Below are 17,271 nucleotides of genomic sequence, written 5' to 3'. Positions count from 1 at the left end.
GTTACATTAACCAAAGGCTGTCCTCTAAATTAGGCGGAGCGTGGCAAGTCTACATTTATTTAAGAGGTAAAAATTTCTTTATTCCGTGTGGGAACATTGCAAGGAGACACGGTAAGTCTTGTATAACTTTCATTCGTCTTTGACGTCCTTTGTGCATTCAAACTGAATTGTGAAAGTTTCCAATCTGTGCCAATCTGTTTTGCGCATTGTGGTTCAGAAAGCAGCGTAACGCGTCACTAGTTGCTATATGCCATTTTTTTCCTACAATCAATTGACTCTCGAAATTATAAATTAAACTTGATAGACTCATTACATATACACGATCGTCTGTTTAGAATTTTAAATCTTCCGTTTTTATTATTATCGTCAGTTTTTATTATTGTCATTGTTTTTAATATTAATATGTAACAAAATGTGGAAGCCAATTAAATGGAAAGATAAATGTAGTTTTGTTTATTTATATACTCGTATTATCTAAAACATTTATCTTTACTTACAGATCAGTAACTTGGACCCCACGGATCCACGGACTGGTCATTCACTTTCAATTGTTTACACATCCTCCTCTTCATTACATTAAAAGGTAAGTTGAATTAAAGTGCATCTTCTCTCTTTTATTTACTTCAGAAGAGGTTTATTGATGTGGATGTTATTGAATGAAATAAATTGATTATTATGTTGAGGGTAAATAGCAACTACTTTAAACTTTAAGTTGTTTTATACAGTGCCTGTATAAAAACAACAGGTGAACCATACAGTTCCTCATTTTTTGCAGATTGTGGGTTGGCAAACCTAAGGGGAATTTCCATTAGTCTAGAAAAAAGGAAATACAATTGCACACTTTTAATTGTTAAGTGTCCTTGGTGTGACCTCAGGCAGTGATATATCCCAATATATGACCAACTGTATATCCACATTTCTTTTTTGGAATTTGAAAAAGAAATCTAAAACATTCATAATGCTTAGTTATTTTTTGTTTCTGAGGTCAGCATAGATTCTCTGGCAAGCATCTGCCTAAAAATTGTAGATGTGAAAGAGGAAGCGATGCCAGAATTAAAAAATATATATTTGCACTATTTAAAAGAGCATCCAGTGAACTATAAATACTAATATTTTTATTAAATTGTGTACCATGTATCTGAGATGTGAAGGTCTGATGGGTTTGACCTGTTTGTATGACTTTCCACTGAAATGCATCAGTCACATTTCACATTTCAAATCTGTTCGTTTTAACATTTGAACTCTCTCTTTCCATCCATCCAGATGTTGAAACTGACAGTAGGCCTAGCTCTGGTGACCCTGGTTGCTTGCTCGCAGTGCCCCAACAATGAATTCTGTGAGGCAGGCCAGTCGTGCTGCCAGGATCCCACCGGAGAGATCAGCTGCTGCCCTTTCCATCACGTGAGAGAATCAACTACATGAAGTCCTGGTTTCACAGACAGGGCTAAAATTAAGCCAGGATTAGGTCTTAGTTCACTTAGGACATTTAAGTAGCGTTTATAATCCTGCCTAGGTGTGCGAATTGAGACAAAACAATGACACAGATATATTTTAAGATATAATTTTCCATTATAACAGCTCAAACGAGCATTTTAGCCTGGGACTAGCTTAAGTTTTGTCATTTCAGAGTATTAGGTTCAGATACTCTTCTAGAAACCTAATAAAGTTTGTAGAAAGCAGATCAGATTAGACAACACAAAGTAAATTGCTCATCGATACGGAAGCCCTAAAGTGTTCTGCGGTCACTCATTTTTTATGCTCTGTCAGATATTTTTTAATAGCACCCTTTACTAGACACATCCACGCTGTCATCTCCTTTCATAAAGGTTATGATAAGGCACTCGTATAGTATCAGCATGCAAATGACTATTTAACTCGATGACCTTGCTATTCAAAGAGCTCAAAGAAATGAAGCTGTAATCAGGAGGTTGTCATCATGTATAAACGATCAGCTCGTGTGTGTACAATTGTGTGTGTGTGTGTGTAGGGAGAGTGTTGTGAGGATCACATGCACTGCTGTCCTGAAGGCATGCTGTGCAGTGTTATGGACTGTATAAACGCCACACATACACTGCCACTGGTGAAGAGGATACCGGCTCAACAGACAGACCTTCCCAGAGTGAGAAATTATATAAAGAGAGGAAATAATAGCACTCAAAGCAGTTTGCAATGTCTTAATAATTCTTGTCCCTCAGTCCTTCAGAATGATCCCCTCAATACCTGTAAGTGAAGACGACATCACCTGCCCGGACGGCTCTTTCTGTCCTGCTGAGTTCTCCTGTCTGCTGATGACTTCATCTTATGGATGTTGTCCAGTAGCACAAGTAAGTTACGTTATTACAGGAATGTGTGTCCAAACCATCGCCTCCTAGTCCATGAAATGATGAATGGCCTGCATCAGGACCCTGTCCCAAATGATGGGTGTGGCTAAATCATAAACCCATATAGACAGATTGATATTTGTGAGTCAATGAAATGTAAATTAATGAATAAATGGGCAAGGATTGTTTTAAAATGTTTTGCACTGTGAAGCTGACTGTAGTTTTAATGGTTTCAGGGCCTTGCGTGCTCAGATGGGAAACACTGCTGCCCAAAATACCATGAATGCAGTGAAGACAGCAGTTCATGTGTCAAACAAAAAGGTATGGAAGTTAAAGAATAAAGGTGGACCAGAGTTTAATGATTAAAACATGCATCATCCCATATAAATGTATTATGGTTTTAAGGCCCAGCTCACACCAAGATCGATTACTATAATGATAACTATAACTATGAACTTTTAAGAATTATTCTTATTCTATGAGAATAGAGAAGTCCACACCACAGCCATAACGACACAGAGGAACAATGTGGTTGGAATCACTTTCAGAACCATTTTTCAGCTGATGAGCAATTAAATAATGTACAGCCAATCACAGTCTATCCTGTTAGTAGCATCCAATAGTTATTGTTATTATAATTAGCATTTACAGTAGAATTTTTTTTTTGTTGCAAAATAAATGTAAGTCATCTTAGTGTGTTTCCACATCAGTGTTGTCATGCGATTGTTTTTAGGACAAGTCGGGACTGTTCTTTGCGGAGATGGGAAGTCAGAGTGTCCTGTGGACACCACGTGTTGTGAGACAGAAGGTGGTCAATGGTCGTGTTGCCCCATGCCAAGGGTATGGGTACAGTTTCGATACAGTAATATGGGCATAGACCTGCAATTTTTTTCACAGTCAGATAAACATGTTTAAATAATTAGGTATGTATAAATACAATTGAATGTAAAAAGTGACAGTAAAGTTGTGACAAAAGTGTTGTGTTTCAAATACATCCTGATATCCTGTTCGTATCCATAAGAATCCTTGAAAGAAATGTGCATTCTGTTCTCTATTACATGTTTCTTTAGGCTGTATGCTGTGATGATCAAATCCACTGTTGCCCAGAGGACAGTGTTTGTGATGTTGAAGGCTCTAAATGCTTGTCCTCCACCAATCAGGAGCTGCCCATGTGGGACAAGTTCCCTGCTCGCCTTAGGGCTGAATGGGAAGATCACAAACGTAGGCTATTGTCAGAGAGATTTATACATTTTATGATAACTTCCAGTGGAGTCTTCCACTTATATAATTCAGCATTTTATTTTCTTTGCTCTCCTTCAAAAGCTGCAGAAATATGGGCTGAACCTCAAGTCACTACAACCAAACAAATCACTACTGGTGGAAACCAAATGACTACATTGTCTGGTACACTCTCAGAGAGTACGTCGAAATTTGTAAATGACAACACATACATTTTATGCGCACATAAAATATAACCTTTCCTAAACTGTTTCTGTCATTTCCTGTGCCTTCTGCATATTCAGGCTCAGATGTCCCCTGTAATGACACTGCAAGCTGTGAAGATGGAACCACGTGCTGTAAGACTAAAGATGGAGGATGGGCCTGCTGTCCTCTGCCAGAGGTAAATCACCCCTTGACCATGACATCTCTGTCTCGTATAGCAAGTCCTGGTGAAGAGATGTGTATTGGGTAAAGTTAAAGGTGTGCGTTTATTTTCTCTGTAGGCCGTGTGTTGTGACGACTTCATCCACTGCTGTCCTCATGGTACGACTTGTAACGTTGCTGCCGGGTCATGTGATGAACCTTCACCCTCGTCGCCCTGGCTGGAGAAGAAGCCTGTCCATCAGAATGTGGCTGTTACACAAGGTGGTTAAAATCACTGAATTCATCTTACACAGACACATAAATACTAAAATATATTTGTTCTTAATATGTTTCTATCATTTTGTGTGTCTTCATTGTCTTCAGATGTCCCCTGTAATGACACCGCAAGCTGTGAAGATGGAACCACGTGCTGTAAGACTAAAGATGGAGGATGGGCCTGCTGTCCTCTGCCAGAGGTAAATCACTTGACGAGTATCTCAACCATGACGTCTGTTTCATATAGCAAATCCTGATGTAGAGATGTGTATTGGATTAAAGTTAAAGGTGTGCGTTTATTTTCTGTGTAGGCCGTGTGTTGTGAAGACTTCATCCACTGCTGTCCTCATGGTACGACTTGTAACGTTGCTGCTGGGACATGTCAAGAAATTTCAACCTCTTTGCCCTGGCAGGAGAAGGTGCCTGTCCAACTAATCAGCAATCAGAATGTGGATGTTAGACAAGGTAGTTCAAATTACAGAATCCATCACAGCCACATATAAAACCAACTTTTTATTTGTTCTTAAAGGGGTCATGAATTGAGAAATAAAATTTGTCTTGATCTTTTCACATGTAAAATGCCATTGTACTATAAAAGATCCTGTAAGTTTCAGAATTCAAATTTCCTCTTTAGACCAAAAACAGCTTTTATTGAAACCAAGCTCGAAAAAAACTTTTTTGTTGTCAGATTTTGTAACATTATGACGTGTTGCAGGATCGTAAAATGCAGCCAAATACACCTCTGCAGAATCAGATCAACATCTACTTCTCCATTATCACATCTTTGGCCCAGCCCACTGCTGTGTCAATTAGATGAAATGACAAGGAAAGGGGTTATTTTCAATTATGTAAAAGGGGCTGGGCGATAAATCGATTTTATCAATTAACTCGAATGTGTTGTTTACGTTGACTTGTTTGAATGAAAAACGGTTTTCTCTTTAAAGGGATAGTTCACCCAAAAATGAAAATGTTATGATTGTCTGCTTACCCCCAGGGCATCCAAAATGTAGGTGTGTTTGCTTCTTCAGTAGAACACAAATGAAGATTTTTAGATCCACCCATTGCCCTATAATGCATGTCAATGGAATGTTTTTTCTATGAATGTCACTATGAGAGTAAAACACACATAGACATACAAACCCATATTAAACACAGCAGCTCGTGGTGAGGCATTGATGTCTTAAAACACGAAACGATCGGTTTGTGTGAGAAACCCAACATTATTTATATAATTTTTTTACCTCAAATACAACACTGTACATCAGCCGTTCCCGCGCCATCACTGCCTGCAAGTGCCTTCGGAGGCAGAGCCTAGTTTCAAATCGGTTCTTTGTCTTTCCACAGCCAAAGCAGCAGTTCCGAGTCAGGAAAAGTGGTTTTTAAGTAGCATCAAAACTTTGCTGGGCTAGAAGTAAGAACCACTTGCGTCAGCTGCTGGGCGCGGTGTTACCGTGATCAACAAGAGCAACACAAACTTGTGACCGCCATTTTTCAAATAGCAGCTAATCAAGCTAACAGCTGCTCAATTGTAATCTCCGTCTATACAAATCATGGAGAGCTGCACGAATGCGTTGGATTTGCAGCGTTTTGATGCCGATGTAGGATCATAAAGCCATGAGCCATTCAGGGAAGGCTCGAGATGCATCGGCGTGCGCTGTGCAGACTGATCACGTATAACATCAAAGTAACTTACAGAGAGCACAAACGACTCCTTATGCTTTTGAATCGCTCACGCTGTATTTTGATATCATACGCGGATCGGTCCACGCAGCACCGATGCATCTCAAACAAGACTGGTGTGTTTGTAGATCCCGCTGCCTTGCTTGCATTGCTAAAATGCTAGCGAGAAAGATGAGACGTATACAGTGACGTAAGACCTATAGCTCTGTGGTGGCTCTCTAGCCTGTAGAAAGCCAAACCGGTTCTTAAAGGCTCTCATGTTGAACCAACTTAGAACTGACACTAGCACTGGCTCTGATCTAGCACCCGGTTCATTCTGGTGGAAAAGGGGTATCAGTGGCGAACAAGCTTTTATTTAAAGAGATATGAAATGCCCACTATAAACTGTAGATGGCAGCATAGGAGTACTTATTGACTTATTAGCCACTCACTAATATATAAGGAGAAAAGTAGGAAGTCACAAAGTCCTTTAAAGGGGGGGTGAAACACTCAGTTTCAGTCAGTGTCATGTCAATCTTGAGTACCTATAGAGTAGCATTGCATCCTGCATATCTCCGAAAAGTCTTTATTTTTTTTATAATTATATAAGAAAGATGCGCTGTTCCGAGTCTTTCCGAAAAAAGCCGAGCGGGTGGGGGCGTGTCGTGTGAGCGGAGCTAAATAATGACGTGTGCAGCAGCGCGCTGTGTGTTGAGTCGAGCGTCATCCCTAACAGCGGGAAAAAAACTTTATTCAAAATAAAAATATGGCTTTTAATCAGATACAGCCATACATCTATGATCCGGAATCAGACCCAGAGGCTGCAGTTGAACAGGAGCAGCAGCAAAAACGACTAGAGCAGGACGTCTGTATGTGGTACAAGTTATACACTAACTATATAATATGCTTAGCGGCTTGTGTTATTTACATATTTATACTTGAATTATATCGTCGTATTTTTGTCTTTGAAGGTGTACATGTGGGAAGTGCAGTTGTGCACGTGTGTTTGTGTGTTTACGCGTGGTTTGTGTAGACAGTAAGCGGACCGGTTTTGCACGGCAGGATTAGTTAGTGTTTACATAGAAAGACACGGAATAGTAGCGCATTTGAATGAAGAAGCGTGCTTATTTAGTTCAACATATTTCCCCCTTCTTTGTGTATTGTTGTTTGGAGTGCTTTTACAATACACAAACATAAAGTTACACATATAGTGGCCAGCTAAACAAATGTACACGCACTACACATCGCATGCTCCATTGATCAATTAACTATACGTGATCATGTTTGGGCTACTTGATGAGCATAGGCAAAGACACAGACATTTGAAGCAGTCTCACTCACCGCCCGCGGTTCTAACGTTGGGACTGCTCCATCCTTCAGCATTAGGCGATTGGGAAAATCCGGCGTCGAGCTGGGCCTTGTTTATGAAACAGTCGGCACCGAAATGCAGCGAACAGATATAAACATTCGCGCAACTCAGTTGCTGATCCGGAAAAGCAAATTACATCAACTGTTGCCTTAACGCGGGGTTTTGGGGAATCTGTGCAGGACTGTCTTGGTCTGGCAACCAAAAACGCACTTTTTTGGTGACATTGTTATGTGCACATCACCTGTTTAGCATCCTACAAGCCAGCGCTTTGATGGGCGTAGCCTGTTACTTTCGCTCTCTCCCTCGCTCTCTCTCACGCTCTTCCGGTAGAATTGTCCGTAAGGCCCATACAAGGAAATTCCGCCCCCGTTAACGTCAAAGGGGACGCATGATCTCAAAAAACTTGCCGAAACTTATGACTAACCGGAAGTAGTATTTTTGACAAAGAAATACTCCCATCAAACGTCCACCTTAACTTTTGAAACTTTGTCTATGTTTAGTATGGGATTCCAAGTCTTTAACAGTGTAAAAAGATCAGTATGCATGAAACAGCATTTCACCCCCCCTTTAATAATCATTGAAGCTGTTAGTCAGTTCAGTGTGAGACTATAAAAGAAGAGTGGTAACCTATATTTAAAGCAAAGATGTCAGCCAATCACAGCAGTGGGTATTTACATATCAGCAGCCTCTTCAAACAGAGTATTCAAATCAGAGGGCTAAAATATTTCAAAATTTTGACAATGTTTTGATGTAAAAATCCTACTAACATTATAAAAGCATACAAATGCAGTTAATGACCCTTTTAATCTGTTTCTATCATTTATTGTGTCTTCATTGTCTTCAGATGTCCCCTGTAATGACACTGCAAGCTGTCTAGATGGAACCACGTGCTGTAAGACTAAAGATGGAGGATGGGCCTGCTGTCCTCTGCCAGAGGTAAATCACATCACCTGTCTTGATCTAATACTTAAGCAGAATCAGTGCACAATTAGCTCAGCTGTAACATCTGTCCAATAATTACAATAACTGCAGAGCCAGAGATGGTTTGGACAAGGGATATTCAGGGGTCCGTAGACCATTTGAGAGAGAAAAAAAATCTAGTAAAAAAAAAAAAAGTTTAGTAAAAGTTTATTATTTTTAAATGTTATACATCTAACATTACTCTTATCCAGGGGTGCCCAAACTTTTTCCTATGAAGGGCCAAAAATCAAACTTGATTGAGAGACGTGGGCCGAAAGTAATTTAAAAAAAAATCATAAATCAAACTGTATTAGGCCTACATTAAAGTTGCTATGGGTTTATTCATTTCATAATGTTTACAATAAATATAAAACAAATGTAATCTGATTAACTAATGCAGTTTTATTTGTAAAGTGTTGCATTTTAATGACCAATTAAATGGGCAACAATCCCCAAGTGTTCAATGTAAAATACGGTTCAATGTCAAATACACAATGATCCAGATTCATAATGTTGACGGATATTTTACTCTTTAAAAAAAGGAACAGACTGTTTGCAAATAGGGTTGGGCGATATCCCCTAAATTGGCAGTTGACAATGGTTACAGTAAAACATCGCAATGGACGATGATATCGTCGTTTATTTTTATTTTTATAAAAAGATAAAATACAGAGTATAGTAAATTATATCTCTTTACATAAATACTATTTTCTACTTAAAAACTATAATTTCATTATTTTATTAACCCAAATAAGGACTCACCCGCACAATTTTCCACGTGATGGGGAAAAAAGGTAGCTTCCTTCCACTTAAGAAGAGTTGTGCACTTTTTATTTTAATTTATCTCTTTACATAAAAACTATTTTCTACTTAAAGCTCTATCTTCGTCATTAACCCAGTGTTTGGTATGTGAATGCTGTTTTACGTGAATATTACCACAGGAGTAAAAGCACAAAACTTTGTTTAAAAAGGAAATAAATTCGCAGATGTAACATTGCAGCCCTGGATGAGAGAGGTGGGCTGAGCCCAATTTAAGATCTGCCAGCTTTTTAATTCTGTTTTGCGTTCTGGTCACCCGATTTGATGGACATCTGGTTTCTTTTCTCAAATCTTCACTCGCGTCGCACTCATTTTCACAGGAAAATATTAATGCTTCTTCCTTTCGTTTGCGTATAATTAAGTATACCCATTCACATCTATGGTAAAGACTGTAGGACGAATACCTTTTGACAAATTTTATTTTATTACATTTTATGTTTGTGCTTGTTATTAGACTTGAGGCGCGTCAAGTTTATTTGAATAGCGCAGTTCACGTGCACCCAGCGGTTTTACTTTCGCTTTTTCTAGCGGTGCATAATCAAACATAGCCTAAATGTCTTGGCCCTGTGGAAGATAAAATTCACTCTTCAGCCCTTTTACAACAAGTGTTGCTTTGCAACATCATGAAGACAAAGATATTAGAAAAGGTGTCTATCCAGCTCATGTCCCACATTCATCTCAAAGCGCAGACCGGCATAGGACGCATCTTTAAGGGGGAAAAGGCTAGGAATCTATCTACAAATCTTTTTTTAACTAATAATTAATTTTCTTATACTCTTTGGGTTACCATTATTTACTGATAATTGTTTAATTGTTTTACAGGCTGCAGTGAGTTGTTTCACTGACGGAAAATAAACATGCATGCTTATTATGATGTTTGAGCGTTTATCATTTCAAAATGTAGGCTCTCTCTCTCTCTCTCTCGGACCTCGGTGGGCCAAATCATAGGTTACCACGGGCCAACTTTGGCCCGCGGGCCCTAGTTTGGGCATCTCTGCTCTTATCGGTAAAAAATATATGGTGTCAACTTAATAAGTAAATATATTTTCTAAATATATTTTAAATAATTTGACAATATACACTACCTTTCTAATATGATGATCTGCAGCTCAAGAAACATATTGAAAAAGTTGTGCTGATATATTATTAAATATTTTGTGTAAACTTTATACTTTTTTAGGATTCATTGATGAATAGAAAGTTTAAGAACAGGTGTTTATATTAAAAGGAAACATTTTGTATCAAGATGTAAATGTCTTTACTGTCACTTTTAATAAATGTAATGCATCCTTGCGCAATAAAAAATATTTGTTTCTTTCAAAGAAATCTAACTGACCTGAAACTTTTGAACAAAAGTGTTAATTTAATACATTTAATATATATATATAAAAAAATGCTTTTAATATGAATCTTAAGAGGTTTTTTCTTTTTTTAAAGACCTTATAAAGATGTTTTTTTTTTTGTTTTTTTTTACATTTTTATATTTTATGATGCTGGTCCCTACAAGGGGTTCATCATATTCAGGGCTCGTGGGCAACAAACATTTTTCAAGACCCCTTGTTTCTAAATTAGATAACGCAGGTGGAGATCAGTTCAGTAACAAAAAAATTTGTCAGTAACAAAAAATTCCAGAGGATTTGGGATCTGAGAATATTATATTACCTTTTTTTTGTAATGGACCATGGACTTAGAGTATCATTGCAAATACCATGGTCTATAGATAAAGTAGTCATCCAGCACCACAAAAAGTAAGTGTTTAAAGTTACAGGAACACCTTCATTTTCTTCTGTAGGCCGTGTGTTGTGAGGACTTCATACACTGCTGTCCTCATGGTAAGAAATGTAATGTTGCTGCTGGGACATGTGAGGACCTTTTATGCTATCTTGTGCCCTGGGTGGAGCAGGTGCCCGTCAAACCAATCATCAGTCAGAATGTGATTGAAACCCAATGTAAGTCAACAAATAATCCAAAGCGCTGAAACCGAAAACACATGTACACATTTAACATAAAACTGTAAGTTTACTTTCTGAATATTCAGGCTCAGATGTCCCCTGTAATGCCACTGCAAGCTGTGAAGATGGAACCACGTGCTGTAAGACTAAAGATGGAGGATGGGCCTGCTGTCCTCTGCCAGAGGTAAATCACCCCTTGACCATGACATCTCTGTCTCATATGGCAAGTCCTGGTGAAGAGATGTGTATTGGGTAAAGTTAAAGGTGTGCATTTATTTTCTGTGTAGGCCGTGTGTTGTGACGACTTCATCCACTGCTGTCCTCATGGTACGACTTGTAACGTTGCTGCCGGGTCATGTGATGAACCTTCACCCTCGTCGCCCTGGCTGGAGAAGGTGCCTACTCGCCCTAGAGCAGATCAAAAGTCAACTGAGAACGTGACTTGCGACTCCTGTCACGTTTGTCCTGAATCCAACACTTGCTGTAAGAATTTTGACGGAGATTGGGGCTGCTGTCCTTTGCCTGAGGTACAGTATATATCAGAGGAAAAATACTTATCTAATCTTGCATGAGTAACCAAATGAGAAAATATACACTCCATTTTCAACTTTGAATTTTATTGCTCTTGGTGATATCTCTTAGTCCCTCTTTCGCAAGGATGTTCAAGTGCCCAACAACATTTATTTGAGATATGAAACATTTCATATCTCAACATTTCAGGAAAATCACATTTCCTGTGATGGTAAAGCTAGATTTTCAGCATCATTACTCACATGTGTCACATGACCCTACAGAAATCATTCATTCAAAGAAGCATTTCTGTTAACAGTTTTGGGGAAACAATGATACACTTCTTTCTCAGGATTCTTTGATAAAAATTTCAAAGGGACATCATTTGTTTAAAAAAAAAATTTCAATGCAAAAAAATCTTACTGACCTACATTACTGAACTTTTGAAAAGTGGTATATATCTTGAATTAAGTTTATTTTTCCCATTAAAAACACTAATAGTGCACATATTATTATAATGAATTAATCATAAAACATAACTCAGTCAGGCTGTTCTGTCTGCAGGCTGTGTGTTGTAGGGATAGATTCCACTGCTGTCCACATGGCACCACTTGTGACATTGTAACACTCACCTGTAATAGCAACACCACCTCTGTACCCATGTCAGACATAATCCCAGCCTCAGATAAGGAGGAACAGAGACAGCACGAGGAAGTGAAAGAGGAAGTTGGGAAGTATGATGTCAGGGTACCGTGTGACACTCACACTTCCTGCCCAGATCACACCACTTGCTGTCTTATTTTAAAAACCAAAAAATGGGGCTGTTGCCCTCTGCCTGATGTGAGTGTAACTCTGTTATATACAAAATAGAGACGTTTATTTTTGCTAAACATCTTTGAAATTCTCCTGAAAAGGTTGTTGTTTACTTTGGAGCCTGTTTTACTGGTTTTACCATCATGACATTGCATCTACATTAAGAGGGCTCTTTGTTTTCATGAGTGTATATATACACTCACCTAAAGGATTATTAGGAACACCTATTCAATTTCTCATTAATGCAATTATTTATTTAATCAACCAATCACATGGCAGTTGCTTCAATGCATTTAGGGGTGTGGTCCTGGTCAAGACAATGTCCTGAACTCCAAACTGAATGGCAGAATGGGAAAGCAATTTTGAGCGTGGCATGGTTGTTGGTGGCAGAAGGGCCGGTCTGAGTATTTCACAATCTGCTCAGTTACTGGGATTTTCACGCACAACCATTTCTAGGGTTTACAAAGAATGGTGTGAAAAGAAAAGAAAAATCTAGTATGTGGCAGTCCTGTATGCGGCAGTCCTGTAGGCAAAAATGCCTTGTTGTTGTTGTTAGAGGTCAGAGGCGAATGGGCCGACTGATTCAAGCTGATAGAGGAGCAACTTTGACTGAAATAACCACTCATTACAACTGAGGTATGCAACAAAGTATTTGTGAAGCCACAACGCGGATGGGCTACAACAGCAGAAGACCCCACCGGGTACCACTCATCTCCACTCCAAATAGAAAAAAGAGGCTACAATGTGCACGAGCTCACCAAAATTGGACAGTTGAAGACTGGAAAAATGTTGCCTGGTCTGATGAGTCTCACTTTCTGTTGAGACATTCAGATGGTAGAGTCAGAATTTTTATTGTAATTAAAGGCATGAATGAGATCCATCATGCCTTTATGGATCCATCATGCCTTGATACCACTGTGCAGGCTGGTGGTGGTGGTGTAATGGTGTGGGGGATGTTTTCTTGGCACACTTTAGGCCTCTTAGTGCCAATTGGGCATTGTTTAAATGCCACAGCCTACCTAAGCATTGTTTCTGACCATGTCCATCCCTTTATGACCACCATGTATTCATCCTCTGATGGCTACTTCCAGCAGAAAAATGCACCATGTCACAAAGCTCAAATCATTTCAAATTGGTTTCTTGAACATGACAATGAGTTCACTGTACTAAAATGGTCCCCACAGTCACCAGATCTCAGCCCAATAGAGCATCTTTGGGATGTGGTGGAACAGGAGCTTTGTGCCCTGGATGTGCATCCCACAAATCTCCATCAACTGCAAGATACTATCCTATCAATATGGGCCAACATTTCTAAAGAATGCTTTCAGCACTTTGTTGAATCAATGCCACATAGAATTAAGGCAGTTCTCAAAGGTGAAAGGGGGTCAAACACAGTATTAGTATGGTGTTCCTAATAATCCTTTAGGTGAGTGTATATTTCCAGATACTTCCTTGTGCTTGTAACAGATATGCACACTTCTCACTGACTTGACAATAGATACTAATACAAGTTTTAAAAAATGTGGTCAGTAATATATATATATTGTATAGAAAACAATAATTTTATTCAGTAAGGACCAAAAGTGATAAAAAGTGACAGTAAAGATATTTATAATGTTATAAAACAGAAAAGTAGAATTCTGTAGAAAAGATCCATTCATCAAAAAAAAGTAATGGTTTCGGCAAATCATTACGCAGCAACTACTAGTATAGCTGGTAAATAAAACATGTTAACATTAATGTATATGGACAAACACTGAGGGATAACTAAAGGCTAAATACACAGAGCAAATTAGATAATAATAAGGTGATTAACGAGAAACAAGTGAATGACACAACTAATTAGGCAGACTGGGGAAAACTAGGGCTGAATCTGAAATCGCCCCCTATACCCTCATTCACTATTCCCTACTTTAGTCCACTAGAGTTCACTTAAAAAAGTAAATGAAAACGAGTGTGTGAAGTCGGACAGCCGTTGAGTGTACATCGGCTGTACACTCGTTACCCCAGCTAGAATTTTTTTGTTATAAGAATGTTCTGAGAACATTATCATGCAGTTTTCTATTGATATTTTTAGCGGATAGTTTCATTTTTGTTCCCAGAATTTTCTTTTAAAAGTTAGGATAACATTCTTTAAAAACATTCTAAAAATGTTTAGTAACATTCTTACGTTTCTTATTAGTCTTATTATTCCCTAACGTTCTTATAACTTTTTCAGCGGGTAGTTTAATTTTTGTTCCCAGAATGTTCTTAACAGTTAGGAAAACATTATTATAAAAACATTCTTAAAATATTCGTTAAACATTACATTTTAATGTTTTCTTCAGAATATTGACCAAACTTGAAGGGAATATTAGCCAAAGTTCTGAGAGCGTTCCCTGCTAGCTTGGACTGCGGAGCAATGTGGGATTGAATGAGTGCACTCAAACATGTACTCAATGGTTTAGGACACCACAACAAATGGCTGTCCCTTCAAATAGTGCTCTATTTAAGGGGCCGATTTCTGATTTGGCCTAGGTCACAGGAACTTTAACCAAAAACACAATGAAAACATCAGACATGTAACAACTGTATACTTTGTTCACAATATATTTGATCACGTTAATGCAGCACTAAATGAGAAGATACTTTCTTCAAAAACATTCTGACCAAATTTTTTAAACGATAGTATATGCAATTTGTTTTGCCATTTAAAAAAAAATACACTGTTAAAGGAGAATGCTGTGAAGAGCAATATGTTGATCTTGAATCAATTTCTCAATCTTTTTCAGGCTGTATGTTGCACAGATGGGGAACACTGTTGTCCGGCTCACTATAGCTGCGACGTGAGCCGTCTGTCTTGCATCAGGGGAGATGTGGTGATCCCCTGGTACAATAAGATTGCTGCTCAAAATTCACCATCTCCAAATTCAGATATCGAGACCAATCAGCGGGATGAGAAATCGATTTGCCCTGCAGATTCGACCTGCTGCCCTGTAACCACAGGAGAATGGGGATGCTGCCCTCTTCCTGACGTAAGAATATGTGTATGTGGACTGCTAAGATTTATTCATGTTTAATCATTTTAATACAACTCTTATATGCCATAGGCTGTTTGCTGCTCAGACCAGGAGCACTGCTGTCCCAAAGGCTACAGGTGTGACTTGCTTAGACGCTCCTGCACAAAGACCACCTGGCTGTATGTGGAAAGAGTCACACTTGTCCACATTGGTGTCCAAAGGCCACAGCTGAGAGTCTCTGAAAATGGCATTCAGTGTGGTGGTGGATATAGCTGCCAAGATGGTCAGACCTGTTGTCCAACTTCCCAGAACTCCTGGGGGTGCTGCCCGTATTCCATGGTAAAGTATTAAACCTTAAATTGATAGTTCACGCAAAAATGTTGTCATTTACTCGCCCTCATGTAAAAATACTTAATTTCAGAGAATACATCTTAAATTGAATGTATTTTTCCCCATTAGGGGGAATGCCAATGTGGTAAAGAAAATAGACTTCAAGACTTGTTTAAATATTTCAATATACTCACCCTCATGTCATTACAAACTTTCTTTCCTCTATGGAGTGTTTTTTTTTTTTTAATATCTGTTTATTTACAATCTATACAATGAATGTCAGTGGGGTCCAGTGTTGTTTTGAACACCAATGTTAACCAATTGAACACCAATATTCTTCAGAATATCATCTTTTGTTGTAAAGGCTTTGACCGACATGAGGGTGAGTAATTAATAATAACTCACATATAATAATTAACGAGTAATTTTTTGAGTGAACTATCCCTTCAAAACTTACATGTAACAGCATATTATGGTTACAGAACTAGCAGTTACATAATCACTTCATCATCTGTCTGCATTAGATATAAAACAGAAATACATTTTATTTAAAGAATGCACTGGGTTAAAGATGTTCTTTTAGAGCTCCAGCGCACAATAGCTGTATCGAAGAATTAATTTCTTTTAAATATATATGAATGGAAATTCCTGGAATGGAGTCCACTGGTCTCAGTTTTATTGACTTTACTGTAAGATAAAAATGTACATGCCATTTACATGCCATTTGAATTTACCCAAATCCTTATTCTTGTCCTTCTACTTTCATTCACTCCATTCTTTCCTTTATCGTTCTCTCTAAAGGCGAAGTGCTGTGATGATATGAAACACTGCTGCCCTGTTGGATACAAATGTGGTGAGGGTGGAATTTGTACTCCAGCAGTAGGCTTTGACTGGAACAACTGGGTCAACTGGAGGATGTTCTTCTCCCAAAAGAAACGAGCTGCAACTCTATAAAATAAAATAAAAACCTGGGTTATTTCCACTCAGACACTTATAAAGTGTCCAAGTGGCAGAATGTTTTTTTTTTGTGTTTTTTTTTATAGTACTAATCAGAGGTAATCAGACAGTTTACTGCAAACATTTTATTTTATTAGCAGGGGAAAGTTTAATGAGGGCTGACAATAATGTTGAAGTTCTGCTTCCATTGTCTATCAGTAATACCAGCTATGTTTTAGACACTGGGCCATTTGTATTTTAAGAATGTGTCATTGTATTGTAAACTGTGTACACATAGTTTTACTCTCTCTACCCCCCCCCCCCCCCCCCCCCCAGCAATTACTGCTCAATTTATCTGAAGATTAATTTGACTATGGAATAGTGTAAAGATGTAAAACATTAAAGCGTAGATGACCTTTAGTGGCTGAATTTACACATCTTTTCACTGTCACTGTCATTGTAATTTGCCATGTACAAATGTCATAGGCCTCTATGGTTTGTTACATGCCCCTATGGTTTATTTTTTTCAGACTTGATATCATGCAGTCTTGTGATTATGCCTACATTTCCCTGGATAAGTAAAAAGATTAAATGAACCTCTTCAGAGACCATATATAATATTTTCTGTGTAACTTCCCTATGCAAGTCTTGATCTTTACTCTAATCTGTTTAATTTCCTTCTTCTAATGAATAATATGCTTAGTTTTTTTTTTTTTTTTTTTACTGTTGATTGAGCTTTGTGA

The 17,271-nt window shown here is 38.3% G+C and overlaps 1 protein-coding gene across 2 annotated transcripts; it reads left to right on the top strand.

Annotated features, from left to right (window-relative positions):
* Positions 1–16,857, top strand: grna (granulin a). Of its 2 annotated transcripts, XM_067415287.1 has the most exons (21): positions 1–111; positions 500–583; positions 1,264–1,401; positions 1,988–2,119; positions 2,196–2,324; positions 2,558–2,642; positions 3,055–3,161; positions 3,392–3,542; positions 3,645–3,740; positions 3,845–3,942; positions 4,046–4,187; positions 4,290–4,381; positions 4,493–4,646; positions 8,054–8,145; positions 10,781–10,937; positions 11,027–11,124; positions 11,228–11,467; positions 12,015–12,290; positions 15,035–15,277; positions 15,353–15,601; positions 16,394–16,857. In XM_067415287.1, the coding sequence occupies exons 3-21, from the start codon at positions 1,264–1,266 to the stop codon at positions 16,544–16,546; spliced, it is 2,832 nt and encodes a 943-aa protein (XP_067271388.1). In that variant the 5' UTR covers positions 1–111; positions 500–583; the 3' UTR covers positions 16,547–16,857. The 2 variants fall into 2 exon arrangements, with proteins under 2 accessions (XP_067271388.1, XP_067271397.1); XM_067415296.1 differs by lacking the exon at positions 12,015–12,290 and having other exon boundaries at positions 6–111.
* Positions 16,858–17,271: the final 414 nt, after the last annotated feature.

The sequence above is a fragment of the Pseudorasbora parva genome, chromosome 2 (assembly GCF_024679245.1).
Source record: "Pseudorasbora parva isolate DD20220531a chromosome 2, ASM2467924v1, whole genome shotgun sequence".
NCBI lineage: Eukaryota > Metazoa > Chordata > Actinopteri > Cypriniformes > Gobionidae > Pseudorasbora > Pseudorasbora parva.
Note: the sequence above shows the minus strand (reverse complement) of the source record. Positions and strands in the feature narration are given on the sequence as shown.

Bases quoted from the DNA above. Each gene is read 5' to 3' on its own strand.
- grna (XM_067415287.1), top strand. From the start codon at position 1,264: ATGTTGAAACTGACAGTAGGCCTAGCTCTGGTGACCCTGGTTGCTTGC. The intron at 3,162-3,391 runs GTATGGGTACAG...ATGTTTCTTTAG, and splicing joins CGTGTTGCCCCATGCCAAGG to GCTGTATGCTGTGATGATCA. The intron at 10,938-11,026 runs GTAAGTCAACAA...CTGAATATTCAG, and splicing joins GAATGTGATTGAAACCCAAT to GCTCAGATGTCCCCTGTAAT.